The sequence below is a fragment of the Neovison vison genome, chromosome 4, assembly GCF_020171115.1.
Source record: "Neovison vison isolate M4711 chromosome 4, ASM_NN_V1, whole genome shotgun sequence".
NCBI lineage: Eukaryota > Metazoa > Chordata > Mammalia > Carnivora > Mustelidae > Neogale > Neogale vison.
In genome coordinates, this window is record NC_058094.1 from 190830993 (window position 1) to 190856731 (window position 25739).

The 25739-nt window shown below is 41.8% G+C and overlaps 1 protein-coding gene across 6 annotated transcripts in view; it reads right to left on the reverse strand.

The window, feature by feature from the left end:
• The window catches only part of ELMO1 (engulfment and cell motility 1), a 526031-nt gene that overhangs the window by 335098 nt on the left and 165194 nt on the right, over positions 1 to 25739 (reverse strand). For all 6 annotated transcript variants that reach the window (XM_044246376.1, XM_044246377.1, XM_044246379.1 and 3 more), the window contains 2 exons: positions 15122 to 15157; positions 7464 to 7563 (listed from right to left, as the gene is read on the reverse strand). In XM_044246376.1, coding sequence (XP_044102311.1) covers positions 7464 to 7563; positions 15122 to 15157 — 136 coding nt within the window. The remainder of the gene's footprint in view (positions 1 to 7463; positions 7564 to 15121; positions 15158 to 25739) is intronic.

A 25739-nucleotide genomic window follows, 5' to 3' on the forward strand; every position in this document is an offset into this window, starting at 1 on the left:
CACTTGTCAACACAACGCAACTGGCAACTCCTCAGCCACTGGCTACTCTCCTGGGTTATTCCACAATGGAAACACTCTCTCCCCCCTGTTCTTCCAATTTCTTATGGTTAAAATAAATTCCTCTCATCTCAAATTTAGCAAATAGGAACACACTTAAATTAGCAGTGCTAAAAGTTAAAATAATAGCTTAAGCACTAAAATACATTCCCTAAGGAATTAATCATGGAGGCTTCAAACATAATAAATCACAAAGTAAGAGGGAAGTAAAATAAGGGTTAGAATAATGGATCGCAGTAACCCAAACACATGGGTACCATCAAGGTTTTATTTTAGAGGCCTCATTAAAAGTTATTACTGTCTGTTGACAACTCACACTAAAGGGCTGTTATTACATCAACATAATGACTGCTTTCTTAAAAGCTAAATAATTTGGTTCCGTGACAAATTGACATTTGTTCACGTCCTGCCTCCCCACCCCCTGTGACTCTGATTTCTTCCTTCCTGCTGTCCCATCGGGCCTCTTCTCCTCATCCTCCTCCCCACCCCCCATCTTTGGACAAGATAAAATGCAAAGGTGCCCATGGCAACTGCAGTTACCACCTCTACTAGTTTCTAGCTAACGACGCCCTGGTGGAAGTAGACGTAGCTGACACAGACACCAACAGCCTCTCTGCCCCCAGATACACCTGGATCTCAGGGGTGGGAAATACAGGAATATAGTATAGCATAGCAGTATGATTATATCCCAAAAAGCTACTATTTTATAACATAAAACACAGGAAGAGTATGAGAATTTTAAGATTCTCAAAAGGCTGCTTGAGCTCCTTTCATGGCTAATAAACTTCTCCAATGTGTTTACTGTCCCCAGCAAGCCTTTGCCTTAATCCTCACGATCTGCTCTCCCTTCTGTCCAATCTACCAAGCTAAGGCCATCTTTTTCTGACAAAAATCCAATTACCCTCGTCCTGAGCTCACGGTTGAACACTTTCTTTAGACCTCTGCTAAACAGAATGTTTAGCTCCACTAAGTTAGTTCCTCGACTTCCTCACCAACACCTCCTCCACCATTTTCCATGATCCCAGCACAGATCTGGCACTTCTTTAAAAACTGAACTCACACAGAAGTTTGTTGACAATACTTCTGATGTTTGCGGCACTCAGGTCGTCTTCCGTGCTCCTTTTCTTGCCCCCATTCAGCCAAAGTGAATGTACTTTCAAGGGTCCATAGAGAATCTTCTACCTGTCAGTCAACTAGCAAACTCCCTCCCCACCCTACAGTCTTCACACCCTCTTCTCACTCATCCAAATAATATGCATTGACTGGCTGCCACAAACAGGCTTACACTGTCCTAGGATCTGGAAATAGAGACACGAGCAGAACCCCCAGGATGCTGAACTTCAAGGACCTGATAGTCTAGCAAAAACAGATAAAAAGGCGTTTACTGTGAAGTACATTAATTGCTTATTCTGGGCATCCAAAAGTATAATTCCATTCAGATATTCCAACAAAGCCTAAAATTAAATGGTGTGAAAACCAATCTCACTGTCTTTTTTTTTGTTTAATATTTTATTTATTTATTTGACAGAGAGAAATCACAAGTAGACGGAGAGGCAGACAGAGAGAGAGAGGAAAGCAGGCTCCCTGCCTAGCAGAGAGCCCGATGCGGGACTCGATCCCAGGACCCTGAGATCATGACCTGAGCCGAAGGCAGGGGCTTAACCCACTGAGCCACCTAGGCGCCTCCTCACTGTCTTTTTAATCCTCCTTTCTCAATAATCACCTTTTTCCATGTTTGCCATAATCATTAGTGATTCATAGTCCCAGTCCCCACTGTTCTGTTCCTATGAACACATTTGGGATGTCTTCCCCTTTGGTACGCATTCAGGTGTATAAGCACAACACTGGCCCAGGGTCCAACTCATTCCTGGATCCCTAAGATAGCATCTTCTCCACCTTCTTCTCTGTTCAAGATTCCCCTCTAATACAATTTTACCCTCTACTTCCACAAATATCCTTTTGATACCATTTCCTTTCTCAAAATATATAACCAGAACTCTCAATGTTTTCTGATACAAAGTACACCTTCTGCTAAAGGGTTTTAAAGTTCTCTACAAATTCTTGGCAGTCGTGTTCTCAAGGGCTCTGCTCAATGTTGGTAAAATAGTTTGTGGCCTTTGCTTTATTTCAGGCATATTTGAATTCCACATACATATTCCATTTCCATTTGCCATTTCTATATATTTCTCTCCCATACAACTAATCCCTTACCTTCATCAAAATAATCTTTAAAAATAATCTTTCCTATTAGCTCACCTCTATTGTGATATAAAAGAACCCATCATTTCAACAATCCTAATGCAGGTTACAGACGGAGCATCTTGTTGAACACAGCTGGGTACTGCCAGGCATGCAAATTATTAGAGACCTAAGTGCAATTCTGGGGCTAATACTAGCCACAGAATTTTTTTTAAGACTTATTTATTTATTTATTTGTCAGAATGAGAAAGCACAACCAGGGGGATGTGGCGGGGGGAGCGGCAGCCTGAAGGAGAAGAAGGCTCCCCACTGAGCAAGGAGCCCCATGAGGGACTCAATTCCAGAACCCTAGGATCATAACCTGAGTGGAAGACAGATGCTTAACCGACTGAGCTGCCCAGGCACCCCGTTAGTGGCATTTTTAAACTAACGTCTATCTCTTGTCTTTACATGTCAGTTGTTTTAGCCAGATGCTTAAATGACCCAATACTGTCATCTAATGAATACTAATAACCAAGGCATCCGCGCTGACAGAGTGAACAGAACGACTGTGGACGGGCTTCTTCTTAGTGCATGTACAATTTGCCAAAAAAACAAATGTTATTTTCTATATCTATTTTGAAAACCATGAATGTTAGTAGAGTTATAGAGCATTAATGATTTTGGGGTTAAATTTCAATTTCTCTTGTCCCCCTCCATGTCACCCCCACCAAAAAAAATGACTTTCTTTGTCTTTCTATTATTCTTGGCTCCATGACGCACTTTTGGCTGATGCAGTGACCCAGTCTAAGAGGAGCACAGCAGCATGAAAGTAAGTCTGTACCACAAGAAAGAAGAGGGAAGAAGAGCTAGCAATAGTGATATATACTACCTCTGCATGTTTCCAGACATTTTAAAATGTTACCTATATAAGCTAGAGGAGTATTTGCATGGCTTCTACGAAGTCCCAGGGGCATCACAGTGCATGAATCAATGACACAAACTGTTAAAAGTACGTAAACACTTCTTAGAATAACTTAGAATGAAATCTTAAAATTCTTCCATGCTATCCAAAGTAGAAAGACTACAGAGAACATGTTGCTCCATTGCCATATTTTAAAATTATCTGGGCAGCGGCCCATAAATCTCATGAGTGTTGTTTTTGTTTTTGTTTTAATTTTATTTATTTATTTGACAGCGAGAGATCACAAGTAGGCAGAGAGGCAGGCAGAGAAAGAGAGGGAAGCAGGATCCCTGCTGAGCAGAGAGACTGATGCAGGGCTCGATCCCAGGACCCCAAGATCATGACCCGAGCCGAAGGCAGAGGCTTAACTCACTGAGCCACCCAGGTGTCCCAATCTCTTGAGTTTTTAAGAGGTAAAAATTACTGGGTCTCTACATTGAACCGGCTGATTATTTGTCCAAGCACAGAGCACACTGTGGGGTAAACTAAGTCCTCCCACAGGACTAAGGTTGCAAAAGTATTTGTAGGAAACCCTCCTTCCAAGAAAAGGCCCTGGGGTTATACTTGGTTAGGGAAAACCAAATCGTAATACAGAAAGTTCCAGGCTTTTGGTGTTGCTTTATTTTGTTTTGTTTTCTTTTTCTTTCTTTCTTTCTTTTTTTTTTTTTTGTTCTTTCTTCTCCATTCCTTCCTACCCTCTCCTGAAGCAGCAAGTCTTTAAAATGTAACATTAGATCCTAACATCAAGGGATTCAATGTTTCAAAATGTTTATGAAACAATGTCATTTATTGTAGACAAAGTTCATAAACTAGAACCTAGATGTGACAGAAGAAAACAGACAGTAAGGAAGAAGACAGGGGCTGGCAGGGAAAAAATATTTCTCCAAAGTGGTATGAATTTAGCATTAATAGGAAGCCAAGTCTGGACCACAGAGATAAGCATCTCTTGTCAGTGCATTTCCTAGTTGAGTTTTGTCGAGATAAAGCTCCATTTAAAAGACAGTTGCATGCATACAATTCCTGGGTTGTCTAACTGCTGAATTTGAATCAGCTAATGAATAAAAAAAAAGTTAAGCTTACAAAAACTATCAATTACAAGGTCATTATCTGATGACTACTTTTCAGATTCATATAAGGGACTGAGATCTAAGTAGCAATGCAAAAAAAAAGAGAATGACCAGGAACGAGAACATGAGATTCACTAAATGTATTGCCTTTCAGGAAAATATTTAATTTTTTATTTAAACCACCAAGACTGCTAGTCTTTGCTTCCTTGGATTTTTTTTTTAATTTAATTTCAGTGAGTGAAAACCATTTTCTTAAGTAGTCAGATATTAAATTATTGTCATTCTTCTTAATCCCCTCTCACATCATTTAACAAAAGACAGTTTTGTAATTTCTTTCCGCTCATGACTGAAATTTGACTTGAAATATATTTAAATACAATGTCACTATATTCCTTCTCTTCTTGAAGTGTTAGGGTTTAAAAAAAACGCTTCCAAAACAAATTTCATTCACTCATTTCACAGAAATGTATTAATGTCTTACTCTGTGCCAGGCCCCAAGGATAAAGTCATGCGGAAAGCTGTGGTTCCAGCCTCCTGGGACTCATGGTCTAGTGGGAGCCAGTAAAAAGAACAAAGAATCCACAGAATGTGGTAAGTGTTAGCACAGGGGCACACAAGATCCAAGGAGAATGGAGAGCAGAAGAAATCACTTAACTCCATACCAGTGAGGTCGGGGAGGGCTGAACAGAGGCGATGCTGGTTCAACAAGTAGGCAGGAGTTACTTTTTCCACCACTCGAAAGCACAGGTGCATGACATGGGGGGAGGAGCCCTTAACCATGGGATCGATGACGCTCCACTCCCTATGCCATCACTTAACCTCCCCAAGCCACTGACCATATCCTCCCCTCCTGGCCCGGAGTAGCAAGACAGCCTGTTCTGTTCTGGAAAGGACTGATGTGGGATCAAAAGATATTGTGGATGGGGGCGCGTGGGTGGCTCATTCCGTGAAGCCTCTGCCTTCAGCTCAGGTCATGATTCCAGGGTCCTGGGATCGAGTCCCACATTTGGGCTCCCTGCTCAGCAGAGAGCCTGCTTCTCCTTCTTCCACTCCCCCCCTGCTGTGCTCTCTCATCTCTTCCTATGTCAAATAAATAAATAAAATCTTTTAAAGAGAGAGCGATACTACGGATGAAAGCACAACACAACATTAAGGAATTCTCATTCAAGACATTGTTTTCAGAGCAAAAGAGGCTCTAACAACAGACAAGCGAGGCAATTTGGATGTAGGAAAGAAAGGCCTGCTGTAAATCCAGAATGAGTTAAAATTTTTGTTAAGTATAAAAAAATCCACAAAGCCCAGTATCCTCAGATTTGAACTTACTCCTCTAGATCTTTTTGCCTAGAAGGACAGACCTCCGCAATTTGTTATTTGCATTTATAATGCACAGCTTTCATTTCCTTGGCTTTCTCACCTAGAGTTGTTTCCTTTCTCTTCAGCAATTTGTACCACTGACTAATACAGGTAAAAAGAGGCCTACTTTTCTAGTGTTTCCCATTAATCATCTCCTTTGGCTTGATGCCCTTACAGAAGGAAAGAGAATGCAGAGGTCTGTTGAGAAGGCCCTGGATTCCCATCAGCTTGTCGTCTGAAATGCACACACAACACATGCAAGCATCTAATCTGTGGAGCTCCTGTTCCCAACACCTCACTCAGCTGACTAGGGCTCTCCGGTACCCTTCAGTTCAAGGCAGTATGTCTTTCAAGATATGGATTAATTTCAAAAGGAGAAGGAGTAACTTCACGACAAGGGGACCCAGGAGATAACTGCCTCAACCACATAACCAAGGTCAACGTCACCATTACTAATGCCTATCGACATCATGTACCCCAGTACAATGTGCTGACAAGGACACAATATCACTTCTCTGCTATTCTTGCCAAAAATGCACCACCTTAATTTAACCATCGGATATCAAACAAATCCAAATTGAAGGACATTCTACAAAATAACTGACTGGTACTCCTCAAACCTGTCGAAGTCATAAAAGACCAGGAATAATGGAAGAACTGTCAGATTGGAAGACACTAAAGAGGCATGACAACTAAACGCAATGTGGGATCCTGGATCAGGTCCTTAACCAGACAAAGGACATTATTAGAAAATTTGGCAAAGCCAAAATAAAAATGGTAATGGTATCACACCACTGTTCACTGTACCATCATTATGCAAAATGTTAACCTAGGGGACAAAGGGCATATGGAAACATTCTGTATTATTTTGTACAACTTTTCTGTAAGTCCACATGATTTCAACATAAAAGGTTTAAAAATTTCAAGTGGCTCTTCTGGATTTCGCTTTGACTTTCCAGCTTTTTCACAGATTCTCTGAAAGTCTTTATTTTAAAAATTCTTCCAAGAAATCTATACTTATAAAATAAATTAATGAATTCCAAACACCTCTTTACTGCCAATTCAACAATAGGAAGAAAAATGCCAATACTCTTATAAATCATTTCACAATTACAGAGAGAAGAAAAATAAGTTATTAAATAATCATGATCCATGATCCAACATCATATTTAGGAGTTATCAAGGTAGAACTACTTATTTGTTGTTCAAAGACTGTAAACAGAATTAAAAGTTTGCAAAGGCGTCTTAACACAACGCAACTGCAGGGAATGGTGGGCACTGTTCCCACACCAAGTCCACTTTTCCAGCCCTTTATTAGCTCCCTTCCAAAGAAGGAGGCTCCGATTCCAGAGACTTTATTGCACTGTGATTACAAGTAAGTGAGCTCAACCTAAGAAGATGAAATCAAGCACACCCCCTTCTCTTACATCCCTGCTTTAAACTCATGGACGTAAGAGATCAATATACTCTGCCTCTTTCCTTCTCCCTGAATACCTCATTGAGGGCAGAAGGTTTAAGAAGAACAGAAGGAACTCTGCTTAGGTCTTGAAAACAACCAAGTCCTGGACAGGGAATCCACAGGGACTGCGTCTGAGGGTGTTAGCAATATGACACCTTGATTTCCCTTGACTGTGGGTTCTCACGTCCCAGCCCTTATGATCCTGGTGGGGGGACAATGTCATCTCCACATAGGAGTTAGGTGCCCAGACCCCCATATTCATTATACTCTCAACACCACACCTACCTTTAACACAAAGAAACCAAAGGACACAATGACACAATATTCTCCAAAGCAGAGCAACATGAAAGTAACTGAAGCCTTAGAAAAGCACAGTCTGCATTACCTTCTTAATAAATGCCACTGAAAATGTATCCCAGGACACTATTCCATGGTCCATCAGCTCAACAAAGGCCGTCAGGGTGAAGGACAGCATGTCTCCAAAGCTGGAAAACACAAAGAGGATTAATGGAGACGGGCCAAGAGCTGAGCCCAAGGACAGGCACAGAAGTGAGAAAGCTTTAGAAAAGTGAATACAACAGAATTGTGAAATATCACTGAGATAAACAGCTGCGCTATAGGAAACTTCATCAAAAATGTGAGTCAAGGGGTGTCTGTGTGGCTTAGTGGGTTAAGACTCTGCCTTCGGCTCAGGTCATGATCTCAGGGTCCTGGGATTGAGCCCTGCATGGGGCTCTCTGCTCAGCAGAGAGTCTGCTTCCCCCTCCTTCTCTGCCTGCCTCTCTGCCTACTTGTGGTCTCTCTCTGTCAAATAAATAAATAAAATCTTTTTTTAAAAAAGTGATTTAAAGGGAAGGAGGCTGGTGGACTTTACAAAGAGCCAGGGCCTCAGTGGCACAGAACTGACCTCCTACTGACTCTCACTCTGATAAGCTATGTCTCACTGGGCTATTCCCTAATATCTCTGAGCCTCTGTCTTCCCAGTTGAAAAACTGAAGAGTGACACCTGTTTAACACAGGACTATTTGTACTGTACTTAATAACATGTGTAGCATGTAAGTATTCAGTGAAAGATAGCTTAAAGCTTCTCAGCCAAGAGAGGGCAACATGTTTCTTTTATTATTCACGGGTAGCTAATAATCAGAAATAATTCTAGTAAGAGTATTAGCACTTTGCAGAGGATTTGAGCAGTCTCTATATACACGTGCATGTGTGTGTGTTCGGAGGAGTGCTTACACACACACAAACACACAGATACAAATATATATGCAAGTAAACATATTCATTTCTATATTACACTAACCAGCATTTTATCTTTATTTTAAATATTTTATTTATTTATCTAACAGAGAGTGAGATCACAAGTAGGGGAAGCAGCAGGCAGAGGGAGAGGGAGAAGCAGGCTCTCCACTGAGCAGGAAGCCTGATGCAAGGACTCAATCCCAGGACCCTGGGATCATGGCCTGACCCAAAAGCAGCCACCTAACTGACTGAGCTACCCAGGCATACCACATTTTATCTTTATTATAGACTATCTGTGAAAATAATCATTATTTGCTGGCCATAGACTTGCTATGATTTGGAGGGCTGTCTGGAGGGTCTAATGTGTGGGTTAGAAATCAAAACAGATCAGACACACTCAGGCAAAAGCACTATCCTTTTAAAACAGCTCCACTCCTGTCCCTGATCAGACAATACCCTGGTTTCTAATGTTCTCAAAACAACACTTAACAGACACTCAGAATCTTTTATAGAAACTCACCTCTACTGTAACCCATCGTCATCAGTGTTAAGTCTCAAGGTGAGTACTCTCTCCAAGTACCCTGAATGAGACCCCCCAGGATGTCTGCACCGTACGCAACCTCGCAGATTCATGCGCTTAATTTAAAACAATAAAGAAATGAAGCTGGTTGCTCAGATTTTGAATCTCTAAGACTGCGTCATGCCACAACTGCTTACTACAAAGGCTCGTGGAATGTTTAGCCTGTTTTGTGCTATTTAGACTATTTTGTGCTATTATCTATTTTGTGCTAACAGACAGAAAACAGACTCCCGTTTCTTTGAAAACAGCTTCGTCAGTCTCCTGAGAGGGGCTCATGACCTCGGGCATGACCTTGGGAATTCTGCCTCACTTCAGAGGCTGCGAGGCTGTCAGGAGAAGACCGTGATCCGAAGCTACCAGAGATCAAGAGGAGGGGATGGGACGGATAGACACCGTTACATGGAGTCAGACAGCAGTCTCCTCTCCAGCGCTCCACGGGCAAATGACTGACTCAGCCTGTGCCTCAGTTTCCTTACTGACGGTGGTGGCGGTGATACTTGACTCAGGGATGTCTGGGGGAACAGAACAAGCCACCAGGCTTCAAGCCCTTCCCGCAGTGTGTAGCATAGTAGCAACACGCGTTAGTTGTGATCCATTACACAAAAGTGATCTTGTAGGAAGGTAAACAAAGTCCAAGATCTTCAAATGTTTGCCTTTGTTGTGTCAAGGATTCTCTGTCCTTGGAGCCAGGGGCCGGTGAGTGGGGGAGGGTGTTGGGTGGGTGGGAGGGGAAAGCAAGGAAAGCCAAACCATTCAGGCAAGAACTACTTTTTTTTTTAAAGGCTTCTCTGAGTCACAGACTGGCAATACCAATCTCACAGGTGATCCCCAGGTGCCACGCCCCCCAAAATAAATTCCAAACCAAAAAACCCAAACATACTTGAAGCAGAATATATAACCAGTAGAAAGACGAAAAATGGGTTAAAAAGAGTAGCAAGAAAGGTTAAAAAAAAAAAATCCAGAAATGACTCTACAATGAATCACAAGAAAATCCAGATGTCAGCTTGTGGGAGAAAAATAAAACAAAAAAAAAAAGGAAACTGCCTCAGGAAAATAAGAAAGTCAGGTATAAAAGCAATTAGTAAGACTTATTAATAAAGTGTGTTGGCATTAGTATTGCTGTGAAAACGTTATTACATGATAATGTACAGTACTCACAGTAAACAGCATTAGCTAATGCATTACTTTATTATAACATTAGTCATCACCATCATCAGCTAATTTATTTTCTTTTTTGCTTAAAAAAGGGGAAAACAAGCATATGGTTGTTAATCATTACTATTTGCTTACACCTGGCAAGCTCAAAGATCTCAACTCTACAAGACTCCCATGTAAATGACATTGGAGAAGGGCACCCGCGGCCTCCGTATGGTGGAAACACGGCCTCAAGTCTCTCCACTCACAACACCAGCACTGAGACAGTGACAAAGGAAAGCATACGCTACTGCCATCAAACCCTTCTTTACACCCCCTGGAGCTAGCTGAGGCTGAGAACAGAGAAGGTGTTCGTTTTCCTTAGCTGCTTTAGAAACAAAATATAAGTAATATTTATGCTCTCTAATTATCCGAAGGTAAAATGACCCTGGTCCCCACTGGAAGGACCCATAATCTGAGCGACCTTAGTAACCTCTAGGGATTGTCCTGCTTCCTCAAGTGCTCTGGAACTCTGCCCGTGGACTCCTCAGACAGGCTGCAAGGACTTGGGAAGAAAGATGGAGAGAAAGAGAAAAGGTATCACTTGGTTTCCAAATCTGCAAGCTTTGCTTTTGGGCCCAGGATTTCAATCTCCAGGGTTGTGAAGGAGGTAGAGTGCCATTTCTGCAACTGTCGATAGGCCTTTCTGCGCTTTGCTGTCTTCCATAAGTGTGACTGATAGGTAAGTGGGAGAAGCTCCTTCCACTTCACACACTAAGATGCCCAGAGTAAGGATAGCTCCCAAGGTCCATCTAATAACATTGTATATACGTGTTGTATGATTTGTATTCATATTTTATAGAAATATTATGTATAATAATATCTTATTAATACACATATTTTAAAATATATTGTATATGTTATCAGACCATACAATTCCATTTTATATTATATATCATATAAAGATATTATTAAATATATGGGTTATATTATTTATTACATTATAAAATACACACATACATATATAATACTCTTACATATAGAGAGAGTGCATATATAACATATATATAATTCTCTGTGACAGGTTGCTCGATGGCATACTAGGTTTCCACAAGAGAGAATTTTTTTTTTTAATTCACACTCAAATCCTCAATTGAAAAGAGAAATGGCCATGCTAAAATTTTATTACATTCCAAATCAATCATCTAATTTCAAATGATGCAGCTATAAAAGCCCTTATTGAACCCCGACATAGATGTTGACTCTCACCCCTAGAGGAGAGACTGAGGCTCCAAAGGCAAAGGCAGGAGAAAGGCTCTCTTTCGAAGTCAATGCCACGTGCACAAGATCAAGGCTAAAAGGGTTATGAGTAAAACCCAACCACATGGCACATGCAGGAGCATTTTTATTTGTTTGCTTTATTTGTTTTTTTATAAAGTGCTAAGCTAAAGATTTTGCAGTACCGACTGCCACAAATTAAGCCGACTGCAAACTTACATTCTGGTGAGAGACATGTCACAGCCAACACACCATGTGTGTTGGAACGATTCAAATAAATGTTTCTCATCAACTCAGTAGAGACCATCTTCATTCCAACTAAATACAGCCAATCTTGAAGCATTTCAAATTTAAGCAGCTAAATTTATAAAAGAATAGTGCCTCCAAATGTTTTGACTGGGTGTCATTCCAGGGCAGAGGTGGAGAGAAGATGGAAGTAAAGGCCACTTTTAAAGTTATCAATAAGTCATACTCACTATATCCTTAATTCCCAAAGTTAATAAATATAGTTCTGCCTTGCCCTTTGAATTTTTCCAAATGTTTTCTCTTGTATGTGGTAAAAATTATATACATAAAAGGTTAAAAATTGCTAAATCACCCTTGGCCTTCATTTTCATAGCCTGACTCATGTGCAAACATTCTTTTGGCTCCTTTGTTAAAAATTTAACTGCAAATCAGTTCTGGACTCTATTCTGTTCCTTTGATCTGTCTACCCCCTTATAGCAAACTCCCAGTGTGTTAGTAACTTTATAGGAAGTCTTGAAGTCAGTTAATGAAATCCTCCAACTTGGTTCATATTTGTTGCTTTTTCCAAGACTGTTTTGCCTATTCTAGGTCCTACACATTTCAAGTTTTAGGATTAGTTTGCAATTTCCTTTTAAAAAATGTATTGTGCTGGGGGCATCTGCCCGGCTCAGTCAGTTAAGTGTCCAACTCTTGGTTTTGGCTCAGGTCATGATCTCAGGGTTGTGGGACTGAGTCCAGGGTCCGGCTCCATGCTCAACAGAGAATCTGCTTGGGATTCTCTCTCTCCTTCTGCCCTTCTCCTCCCCACCCACCCCCCAGCTCACACTCAATCTAAATAAATAAATAAATTCCTTAAATTTCAAAAGTTTGACTATAATGTTTCCAGATAACAGTTTCCTACTTACCCCGCTTAGGATCACTGAGCTTCTTAGCTCTATGAATTTATGTTTTCCAACAAATTTTGGAAACTGTCATTATTTCCTCAAATATTTTTCTGCTTCATTCTCTTCTCTCTTTCTGAGACCCCCATTAAATGTGGTTTAAATCAATTGTTACAATCTCACAAATCAATTACTCTCTATTCATTTTATCTATTCTTCGGACTGAACAATTTGTACTGACACGTCTTCGAGGTTACTATCTCTTCTGCCATCTTCAACTCCCATACAATGAATTTGTCATTTTAGGTATTACACTTTCCAGTTTTATAATCTCCAATTGATTATTTTTTTCATGGTTTCCATTTCTCTGCTAAGACTTCTCATCTGTGCACACGTCACAGAAATACTTTCTTCTTTTAATATAGTTACAAACGTTGCTTTAGAATCTTCATTTGCTAATTCCAACACCCGGGTCATCTTAGGCTCAGATTCTGGTACTTGCTTTATTTTGTTTTTTAAATATTTTATTTATTTATTTGACAGACAGAGATCACAAGTAGGCAGAGAGGCAGTCAGAGAGAGAGAGGGGAAAGCAGGCTCCCTGCTGAGCAGAGCGCCCGATGGGGGTCTCGATCCCAGGACCCTGGGATCATGACCGGAGCCGAAGGCAGAGGCTTTAACCTACTGAGCCACCCAGGTGCCCCTATTTTGTTTTTCTTAAGAATGAGTCATCTTTTCTTCTTCTTCACACATCTAGTTATTATTATTGTTATTATTATTATTATTATATTCTGAACATTGGGAATAAAAGACCGCCAAGTCTCGAAATTTTAATTTTATTCTTCTGAAGAATGTTTGGTTAGAGCAGGAACAAACCTAGCTAGAATCCAACTCCCAAATTCTGTAGTGAGTGGCAGTTTAAATCTCTTCTCAATTCTTTTCATTTCCAGTTGCTGTTTTTACCAGGCCCCCCAGGTTTGTCACACACATCTACACTCACACACATGCACATTCACACTACTGACTTGGGCTGATTTTACAGGTGGATATATGTAGATATAGGGTCTCATAACCTCTGAACTTCCCTCCTTTCATGGATTTCACCTCATGAGGTAGCTGTTCCGTCAGCCCCAAACTATACCTTCTTAGTGTCCTACCAAGCAAGACTCAGGCTTTCAGCCACTCCATGCATTATAACTGCAGGAGCGGGGACCTTCAGGGAAAAGCTACAAACACATAAATCTCATCTGAGACTCATTTGTTCTTCCAAGGGCTGACCTCCTTCTTTCTGTCTAATTTGGGTTGCTATCCAGTTCCTTCAAGCAGTTATTTTTAGGTGTTTTTGTTTACACGACTTTGTCCAGATTCTGTAATTGCTATCCGTATTAGTCTAATTAAGATATTCTGCCATTACCAGAATGAAGGCCCTCAACACTGATTTATTCTATGCTTGATAAATGAAAATCGTGGTTCACAGGTAGTCACACTTCCAGCATCCCTACATACCAAAAGATTAGAATTATTGGCAGATAAATTTTAAGAAATTACTCTGGCTTCAGAGCCCCCAAATTCCTCGACACTAGCAAGTCGTATGAGGTTGCTAGAGAAAAACTCAGTTTGAGTCCCATCTCCACCCCAATTTTAACTTCTGCGTCAGTGAAATAATTCTCATTATACTGATCGTGTGCGGTGGATAGAAGTGTGGATTAAAAGTAATGAGTGTAAACACTGAGACAGTGCCCAGAACAAATGCTCATAAAAGAGGGCTTCTATTGCCATGACCATTAAGTGTGCCTACTATATTAAATACATATATCAAAAGAGTGTTTTAAAAATTTGACCCTAAAAACTCAGTAGTGCTTTCCACTTTATTAGGATTTAGTAACTAAGGAGCATATACTTTTTTTTTCTGTGTGGAAGGGTAGGGGAAGGTGAATGACTGAGACCAGTTTTATGCACTTGAAGGTGATTGGAATTTTCTCTGCGGACTGAAAAAATAAGACACACATTTTCAGATGTTGCTCAGTCTTGCTTCTCAAATTGAAATTATCTGCTTAACAACTTGGCAAAATGGAAATTTGTTCCACCCACTGGAGAGAGTTTGTTAGACCCTGTTTGGACTCACCTTGTTCAGTGGACAAGGAAGGCACCAAGGAGGAAAAGCGCTAAGAAAGAAGTTCTGAGATCTCCAGACACAATTATTGTGCAATTCACTTGATAGGGGACTGAACACTTTCTGAGACTCCGAGTAAATAATTTTCATCCCATACTTCAATCCTGAACTTTTTTTTTTTTAATGTGGATCTTTTTCATACTGAGCCACTGAAGAAAATCAAAGACTTTTAACTTTGAACATCAGATAGGCACAAAAAAGGAAGTTTTTGTTTAAAGTAATACATAAAATTATGCCTAGCCTTGCTCCCGGAAAAGGATAGCAATTCTGTTTTAATCATTGTGTGGCGACAAACATAAAATATCCTCTGACGACCAACCAAAAGAAAAGGGGGGGGGGATAAAATTTTGAAGAACCTGTTAGTAAGAATATCAAACAAGCAAAAAAAAAAAAAAATCACTTACTCAAAATATCTAGATGCATAGTTATAAGGTCAGTCAGAGGACAGGGTTTAATTATGCAGAGAAGAAGTGTTACATCATCTATATTAATTGATCATAAATTCTTACCAAGGCTTCATGATCTTCTGCAATTTCTGGTATCGTCTGCAAAATTTGAAAAAAAAAACATATGAGGAGCATGTTTGAAAGCAATAATCTTTACACAAAGAACATATCTTGAAGAAAAGTCAGGATTACATATAGGGGAGATGTAACTGCCATGATGTACATGACTTTATTCATTTCAAAACATTATTCAAAGTAATAAACTGGTGTTCCCCCAATGATAAGAAACAGTTGAAGATAGGAATTAAACTACTGTAACCAACCCGCTGCATTAATTTAAGAGTAAAGGCAACCAGAACACTCCATTTAGATCAGAGTGAGTATGTGTTCAGAGGGGAGAAAATCCCTAGATATAAGACCAGGCATATTTTCAATGGAAAAAAAAAAAAAAAGTGGAGCCAAAAAGTACTAGACCAATTCTTAAGTATAAGCTCAACACTGAATAAATAATTGATTATCTTTCTTTGGGAAAATGCCCACTAATTCCACTTTGACTTTTCTTGGGAAAAGACTGCCTCTTTGCAGGGAAGGTATCACAAGATACTGCACTAGTCTTGGACAACAGATGGAGCTCTGTGATAGTACCCTGCAAAAAATGCAAGAAAGGACCACTATGCTTCTTAAAAACTGAGGTCAAGAAGATGAGGAAACAAGTGATGTTCATCCTATCAAATCACTTCCCATCCCTCCAGTCTGCTGTATTTCTCTGGTCTTAAGTATGTTTTTCCCTCTGTTTTGAATACCCTTCCCATCTAACCAGCTTGTCCAACTAGCTAAGTTCTATTCCAAACTCCCCAGCTTCCAGGCTCCTCTGGGAACCCTTCCTGACCTCTGATTCCCCTTCCTTGACCAGACGGAGGGTGGCCCTCATACCCCCACGTGCTAAGAGAAACATCAGCTGTAGTAGGACTTAGGCAGGACATCTCACTCTTCTTCCAGCCCCATAAAGGCAGAGGCCTTCACCATGACTGAGTACTATGTCAGGTCTGTGCAGAGTAGATAATAAGCAGCTGATGAATGATTTGGCTCTTCAGATGAAGTGAAGTTTCATTTTCATCCACATAGAATGTAACCACTTCAGAAACCTAACTGACCACAGTAGATCAGATCTTGTGTTTGGTAAATCAGAGCCAGGGGAGAAGGTATAAAAAATGCATATAGTCATCTTCTTCCTCCTCCCAGCCCCTACCTTGACCTGTCTTTGAAAAAAAAAAAAAAAAAAAAACTTAATAGCTTCCTTCCTTCCCTCCCTCAAAAAGCCGCTGGGCAGGGTAGAAGTAGTAGGTGACCAGCCCACCACAGGGAGGCACACTTGAGCAGAGGGTGGGCCCCCTCCCAAGGGCTGAGCACTACCTTCCACTAAAAGGATCTGGGTTCCTTGTAGAAATGACTCCTGCCAGGACTGAAGTAAGGAAAGTTCTAGATAAGCCTGGAACAGCTCCCTGAGCCAGACAGGAACGAAGTGCCCAGAGAATAATGGGAGACAGGTCAGAAGGGCACAGAACACTGCTTGAAGCTTCCATAGTTAAATCTGGGACAGACTGTGCACCAAAAGAAATAATAACAGTGGCAGATCACTGCTTACAGAATTAAACAGGACCAAATGAGTCCAGTGTTTCAAAGAGTGGCGTGCTGATACTGTTGCAGAGCCAAATCTCTGGGGGAAAACATTCAAATCTGATTTGTACTCTTTTCTATCCTCCATCCCAAAACCATTCCAAAACTCTTGATTAATTACAAGGTGAGGTAAACGTGTTACAGGAGAGACTCCAGGAAAGTGCTCTCTTAAGTGGTCGAAGTGAACACCAGTGATAAGACATCGAGTCCATCCACAGGCTGTAATGGAGAAACCACAAGCATTGGTGATATTCCAGCCAAAGATGTACAATATGGGTTTACAACAACAAACCAACACAGCATAAACCTGCAGATAAAGACACCTGTGATCCAACGGGAAGCTGTGCGTTCTCTTCCCAGTTCTCAGACGCCAACCCAGTTGTCTCTAAGTGTAGGCAGCGGGTGAATATATACATGTAGTCCCATCTCGCAGTGATTTTATGGACCTCCTCCTTGCAGGTGAAAATGCAGTTTGCCTCTACTTACAATTGATTTCAACATCCCTTGCTTCACATGAATTGGTGCCCTTTTGACTTCTCCTTTGAAACCGTTAAAACATCTGCCCCGTTCCCTCACCTCACAGGAGTAAAACTGTTTGAACACGTGTCCAGTTTTATACCTGTGTGAGAGCCAGGCTTTTACTGTTTCCTAAAAATCACCTGTAATGAGTTCCCTTTTAACAAACCCAAACTGGAGGATACTCTAAGAGCGGCTGACCTATCATCTTAAATCTTGCCAAAATCAGGAGAGAAAAGGAAACCCTTAAGGAATCATTTCGTACAGAATGCAATCAGGAAAAGACAGAACACCTGGTGCAAAGGAGAAATCTGGACACAACAGAGACAAGTGTGAGACTTGATCTTGCCACTCTTCCAGTAAGTAGGGAACTGTTCAGTTAATTAAACAAGCAGGCCATTAACTGGGGAGGCCCTGAGGCTGGAGGACTATATAAGCAAACCAAAATCTAAGCCTGTAAATGCTATAAGGTTGAAAAACAAAACAAAACAAAAAACAAAAAACAAAACAAAAAAACGCTATCTATGGGCAAGCAATCACAAACACCCAGCCAGACTCTAAGTTGCAGCCAGTCAAATAATTGCTTTGTTTTGCTTCCTCCTCTTCTGTATAAAAGTCTTTCCCCTGGGGGCACCTGGGTGGCTCAGTCGTTAAGTATCTGCCTTTGGCTCAGGTCATAATCCCAGGGTGCTGGGGTAGAGCCCTGCATCAGGTTCCCTGCTCAGCCTCAGGTCATAATCCCAGGGTGCTGGGATAGAGCCCTGCATCAGGTTCCCTGCTCAGCCGGCAGCCTGCTTCTCCCTCTCCCACTCCCCCTGCTTGTGTTCTCTGTCTGTCTGTCTCTCAATATACTCATTTTTAAAAGAAATATGGCCAGGAACAAAGGAGTCTAGAAAGGCTGATATTTCAGGGTAGCCAGAAGCCTCTACCTGAGTCAAGGTACGGCATTCTGTTCCCTGGCAGAAGACAATCTCCTCTCTAAACAGCCTGTGAGACCTTCTCTCATTTCCAGTTTTGCTTCCAGGGTGATGCTGAATAGCGAGCTTGAGCAAGCTCCCCCTGAATGTCCGTGTTAATCACTATCTTGAGAACATACCGATCCCACCTCTCTCTATCTTCCCATCAAGCAGAATGTGTAGAAGAATGTGTTGTCCAGCCTTCAGGGTCAGGGGCTCCTGGAGATGCCCAGCCCAGAGCATCTCCTTTGCACTGAAGGGTGTCCAGATGGCAGGCCTTGATCTCCTTGGAATGCTGGCCATGCGAGAAGGGAGAGGCCGAAGATAGCTGCCAGGCTAAGCTGCTGTGCTTTCAAAGCTGGCGGCACGGAGATCCCAGCAGCTGACGCTTTCTTCACTGCTTCGGTCCTCCTTGTTTACAAGTTTCCCCAATCAACCTGTCTTGACTACTATATCTGGGTCTCTTCTGTTGCCTCACTGGACTATCAAGCACCCTTGACGTGGAGTCTGCTGGGGTATGGCTGCACAGATAGACAAAGACCCAGGGACAAAGCAAAGAGCACTGGGAAGGGGGAAGATCCAGTATAAGGAATTTTCTGCTGCACAACCGCTGACAAAGCCCAAGAGGACTGACCTCTTCCGGGTTCATGATGCAAATTTCTGGCCGGGCCCCAGACGAGCTGTTCCAGTTGGAACTCCCTGCACTCTGCGGAGTGCGGAATCCAAGAAATCGAGCAGATGATCTGGGGAGACCCAGCGGTTTTCACAGATGGGGCCCCAAGACCACACGGAGCAGCTTCTTTCTGTCCAGAGAGCTGCTGGCTCCACCCTGTGGCCTTGGTCCAAGGTGAAGTGCAGGACACGCACCGTGTGACCTGTACTTAGCTGCTCAACAGCAAGTCGCTCATCAGCTTGGCCTGACTCGGGCCTTCCAGAACAGCCAAGGTTTACGACAGACAACAAATTCTTTGAATTAAGAGCATTAAGTTAGAGCTGAGAATCCATGCCCGCAGAGGTTAACAAAGTTACTTTCAAAAAAACAAACAAAGTCATCTTTTGTGTGAAGATGAAGTTCAAAAAAGGTCACAGGTAGTCCAAAACTGTCATATCCATCTTTGTATTTTCCCCCACACACCTTCTCCGGTGTGCCTCACCCCACGTCAGAAACACTCAGCACTCAAGTAATGCACACTTAACTAAATGAATAAAATCCACAAATCCATTGTTAACTGTGGGTGCTAGGCAACATCAATGCCAAGACATCATTCAGGTGCTTAATTCAAGTCATACATCAATTTTCATATGTCCTAAGGAATGGCAGTAGCTCTGATTCGGGCCTGGAAAAAACGAGTCGCATAATGAAAGTTTCATATGAAACTGTGTGTTCATGAATGCTGACAACAATTTTTATAAACACAAACACACAGAGCTATACATATGCACCATCAAAGGTCCTCAACTGTTTACATATGTAGGACAGAATGGGGAGGGGACTAATAATTTATACAATTAACATTGTTCTTTAAGACAATAACTTAGGAGCTTTTGACACCTCTCTCAAATAAACTCTGGAACTCTCTCCACTATTTCTAATACCACCAAATTTTGGAGAAATGACTTCAACCAAAAAAAAAAAAAAAAGCACTAGTAAATTCCCCAGATTAGTGAGAACCCCTCACTATCTCACTGCTATTTTTCTTAGGAAAGCTAGAATCCCTGAGGGACCACCAGCCCAGTACTGGCCAGGGTGTTAGAAATGGACAGATTCCCCCACAAGTAATAAAGTATAAATAAGGATATTTCAACGAGCTACAGGGCTATTCTTATTTGTAAAACAGCTTTAAAATGTGTATATCCTAGGGCGCCTGAGTGGCTCAGTTGGTAAAGTGACTGCCTTCAGCTCAGGTCATGAACCCAGAGTCTCAGGATCGAGTCCTGCATGGGTATCCCTGCTCAGCAGGGAGTCTGCTTCTCCCTCTGATCCCCCCCCACCACTGTGCTCTCTCTCACAAATAAATATAATCTTTTTTTAAAAAAAATGTTAATGTGTAAAATCTTTTAAAAAATCCTCTGACTCAGGAATCATATTCCAACAAAATAACTTAAATATTCACAAAGATTTTTCTATTAGAAAAACTGATTAGAGAATGTGAAAAAGACACCAAGATAAAGGAAATGTCCAACAACAGTGGAATGGTTAACCATACTGTGTACATCCTTCAAATTGTCACACTGTACCTCAACAAATTTCTAAAAATGCAATAATACACAAACAACACAAGTGATGATGGAAATAATATTAATTACATGGAAATATTATTAGGTATAAAAAGGTATACAAGAGTGTGAAGATTGCAATTCTTCTTTTGCAAAGCCTGTGCATGTGTGCGTATACCTAAAAGAGATACAAAAAAGGGAGCACCTAGATGGCTCAGTCAGTTTAGCATCTGCCTTCGGGTGAGGTCATGATCTCGGGGTCCTGGAATTGAGCCCAGCATTGGGCTCTCCACTCAGTTGGCAGCAAGTCTGCTTCTCCTTCTCCCTTTGTGATCTCTCTCGCTTTCTCTCTCAAATAAATAAATAAAATCTTAAATATATATATACATATATAAAAGAAATGCAAAAAGGATATACACCACAATATATTAAAAATGTCTCTGGGAAGGCAGATTACAAATGATTCTTATTTTCCTCCTCTGTTTACTTATATTTATTTCTTTTTTTAAAAAAGATTTTATTTATTTATTTGACAGACACAGATCACAAGTAGGCAGAGAAGCAGGCAGAGAGGGGGGGGGGGTAAGCAGGCTCTCTGCAGAGAGCCCGATGCGGGGCTCAATCCCAGGACCCTGGGATCATGACCTGAGTCAAAGACAGAGGCTTTAACACTGAGTCACCCAGGCACCGTTACTTACATTTATTTTTTAAATAATATAATTTTTTTTATTAAGGATAGAAAGCTAATTCAAAAGACTGTCTCGAGTTTTTTGTAAATACATGAATTTAACTTTTTTTCTCTCTTGACTTCTCTGCCCAGGGTGGTGCTACAGCTTACTCATAGTCCAACAGCGTAATTTTCCTGTCACATAGCCAAGTGGGAAGGAAACTGTAAGAATCCTGCCCTTTCATTCTTGGAAATGTTCCCCCTGTTCTTTTGTTTAGCACTGGAAGGACACGAGATAAACTATCCTCTTGACCATGTGTGTAGAGGCACAGACAAAGAACACGGTGTTTTATTGAAAGCCCAAGAAAGGCAGTGTTAGTCACTACACTGGGCTCAGGGTGGCAGGTATGATTCTTTTCTTTCAATTAAAATAAAATATTTCATTTTATTTTTCATGTACTGAGCTGTAACTGGCATACAATATCATGTTAGTTTCAGGCATACAACAGAGCAAATCCACATCTGAAGACATTGTGAAAGGATCACCACAGTGTCTACTTACCGTCTGTCACCATACAAAGTCAATACAATGTTACTGCCTACATTCCCCATGCTGTACATTACATCACCGGGACTTGTTTATTTTATACTTGAATGTTGATGCTTCTTGATCTCCTCTACCCATCCTGCCTACCCTCCAAGCTCTTTCCTCTCTAGCAACCACCAATCTGTTCCCTGTAACGATAAGTCTGGGCTTAGTTTGGTTTTGTTTTTCAGATTCCATGTGTAAGTGAAATCATGTCGTGTTTGCCCTTCTTGGACTGACTTGTATTACTTAGTTTAATACCCTCTAGGCCCATCCATGTCGTCACAAATGGCTGAGTACTACTCAATCATACCTATATGTCACATCTTTATCCATTCGTCCATCAGTGATCAGCGGACATCTCAGTTGTTTCCGTATGTTGGCTATTGTCAGTAATGCTGCAATAGGCACGGGGATGTGTGTACCTTTTCAAATTAACATTTTCATTGTCTTCAGATAGATACCTAGTTGTCCAGCTTCTGGATCACATGGCAGTTTTAATTGTAATGTTTTGAGGAACATCCACACTGTTTTCCAGAAGGGCTGTACCAATTTATGGTCCCACCAACGGTGTACAAGGGTTCACTTTTCTCCGCATGCTCTCCAACCCCTGTTATTTCTTGTTTCAACAGCAGTGACTCTGACAGGTGTAAACTAAATTCTCACTGTGGTTTGGGTTTGCTTGCCCCTGATGATGAGTGCTGTGGAGCCTCTTTCAAGTATCTGTTGGCCATCTGTATGTATTCTCTGGACGAATGTCTATTCAGATTCTCTGTCCATTTTTTAAAATAGATTTTATTTTTTTAAAGATTTTATTTATTTATTTGACAGACAGAGATCACAAGTAGGCAGAGAGGCAGGCAGAGAGAGAAAGAGAGGAAGAAGCAGGCTCCCTGCTGATTGATTAGAGAGCCCAGTGTGGGGCTTGATCCCAGGACCCTGAGACCATAACCTGAGCCAAAGGCAGAGGCTTAATCCACTAAGCCACCCAGGCACTCCCCTCTGCCCATTTTTTAACTGGGCTGTCTTTTGTTATTGAGTTATATGAGCTCTTTAGAGGTTCTGGATATTAACCCCTTGAGAAGTGTCTAAGTACCTGCTTTAAAAAAAAAAAAAAAAAAAAAAACAACACTGTCCACTCCTTGACTTTCCTTGCCTGACACCACTGCCTCGCTCAGGCTGAGCCAACACGTTTCCCCACAGCTTCACTTGCTTCCACACATATGTCTCAAGCTTAGACTAGGAAGGGAATTTCTAAATTCCACAAGGATGGAAAAATTCAGTTCAGGTTTTAGACACTATGCCCTGCCAATGTGACACTCCCGTTGCTCCTCTCTTGCTCACTTTGCCCCATGGCCCCTTCTGGGACCAACTGGAGAGAGAGACCTTTAAAAACTCAGCCTTGAGTAATGACAAGCAGGTGAGTAATCTTTGAATCTCATTATGGCTCCAAGTCGGGGGGAAAATTCCAGCTACATTTCTTCAGTGTTTCCTAAAAATTTCCACAGGTCCTACTTAGGCAACCTCTGCCTTCCCCCACTGGAAATATGCCCAGGAGTCACAGCGAAATATATTCCAAATTGCAGGATCTATTTAATTTGTACAGTTTCTGTTCCCAAAGTTGCCTATTAATTAATTAAAGTCTTGCTGAAGCTTAATTGAGAAGCCAGGCTTCCTTATAAGAATAAAATGTCTTTCTCTCATCTTTTTAATCTGAGCCAAAGAGCTGAACAATGGCCGGGCATCGAATAAGCAGCTTCTTAAACCGAGCTGTGGGATCCAGCAGAACGAGGCAGAAGGCCGCGTGGCTCCAGCACCTCCTTCCTCCAGTCCCGAAAGGAGCCTCACTTTGAACTGACACGAGCCGGTAAGGAGGACACCAAACGCAAGTCAGAGAGACCCCATTCCTCTCAGGAACAGAGGGCGACGGGAACGCAGGAGAGATAAATGCAAACCAGAACTCGCCCAAGATCTGGCCTCGGGTCGTTTGTCTGTCTGAAACCCAGCTGCATGGAACAAATTAACACGGCTTGCCGATCACAAATTATTAAAATACTAATAACTATAATAACGCTTTTCAAAAAAATTTAAAAAAAGGAATTCAATGACAACAGTTCTCATAAAGCACATGCGGTGTCAACATCCTCTCCGGTTATCTGTGTGCAACACGGAGACAGAAGCCAGACATGCCTCCCCAGTCCTCAGTCCGAGGTGGAATGGCTCTGTGGGGCCCCTCTACAGGTCGAGATGAATTATAGGGCAAGGCGATGACACAGATACTAAGCAATAATGTTGACAAGACAAAGACAGAGCATCAGTGCTCACTCTTTTTCTTCTGAAGCAGAAAGGACAGTGTCCCTGTGAGGGGTGTTAGAGCCTAAACTGTGTTCCCTTAGAATTCATATCTTGAGCCCCTGTCTCCCAGTCCCTCAGAATGGGACCGCATTAGAGACGGAACCTTTAAAGAGGGGATGAAGTTAAAATAAGGCTGTGAGTGGGACGCCTGGGTGGCTCAGTTGGTTGGACGACTGCCTTCGGCTCAGGTCATGATCCCGGAGTCCCGGGATCGAGTCCCACATCAGGCTCCCAGCTCCATGGGGAGTCTGCTTCGCTCTCTGACCTTCTCCTTGCTCATGCTCTCTCTCACTATCTATCTCTCAAATAAATAAATAAATAAAATATTTAAAAAAAATAAAATAAAATAAAAAATAAAATAAAATAAGGCTGTGAGGGGCTTGCATGGAGCACTGGGTGTGGTGAAAAAATAATGAATAATGTTTTTCTGAAAATAAATAAATTGGAAAAAAAAATAAGGCCGTGAGGGTGTGTCCTAATCCAATCTGACTGGTGTCTTTATAAGAAAAAGAAATGTGGACCTTCAGAGAGGTTCACTCAGGAATGAGTGATGCAGAGGAAAGGCCACGTGAGGGCAGAGCCAGAAGGCGGCCATCAGCAAACCGAGGAGACCACAGGAGAAACCAATGCTGCCAACACCTTGATCTTGGACTTCCAGCCCCCACAACTATGAGACAATACATCTCTGTTGTGTAAGCTACAGCCTGTGGTATTTTGTTATGGCTGCCTAGCAAACAAATATAATGGGAATTTAAAAAAAACAAAAAGAAACAGAAAAAACCCTGGAGCTCCTAATGTGCATTTTTCCTCGTTGCCAAAATATATAAATGCCAGCCTTGGCAGTCCCAGAGCTCGGCCCCAGCCTTCTATTCAGGGTATAAATCACATGGACCTCTGTTTTCAGTATACTTCACACTACAATTGCAATTATGATTGCAATTCTGCTAAATTTAGAAGCATTAACACTATCATTCTGAATGCTCAAGAGCTTAAGCGCCTGGATGCTTAGGTATCCGTGATAAAAACACCTGGTATTAGCAGGTTCCACTACCACCGGCTCTAGCACCCTGCCTGCGATACATCAGTGACTGGGACTCAGCTTGTAAATGTGGGGGCATTTTTACATACTCATTTAACACACTGTAAATGTGACTGAGGCTGCACCCCCCCCCCAGGGCTCACTGTCCCACTCCAATCAGTGATTCTGCAGGAACTTCCATATGTGGCACCCACATGAAGTCATCTACAGTGACCCGCGAAGGTGATTATAATCACAGCTCCCACTCCCTGGCTCACTCTTAACAAAGAATGAGGGATCCGACCCATTCTGCACCACACCTCAGCCTGGGGCATCCAATACAGATGAAACGTTTTCTCCTTTTCCTTAGTCAAGTCCCTTAGATCCAAAAACTTACTCAAATTCCCCTGAGCCGGTTCAAACTCCAGCTCCAATTTACAGCAGGCACCCTGAGATTCCTGTAAACCCCAGAATCTGAGTTTCCCTGCTCTGCTCCAAGTTGATGTTCACCAAAAATTTAATGAGCTGAGTTTCAGCCCTCATTAAAAAAAAATAAATAAACAGGGGCACCTGGGTGGCTCAGTGGGTTAAGCCTCTGCCTTTGGCTCAGGTCAGGATCTCAGGGTCCTGGGATCGAGCCCCACATCGGGCTCTCTGCTCAGCCGGAGCCCTCTGCCTGCCTCTCTGCC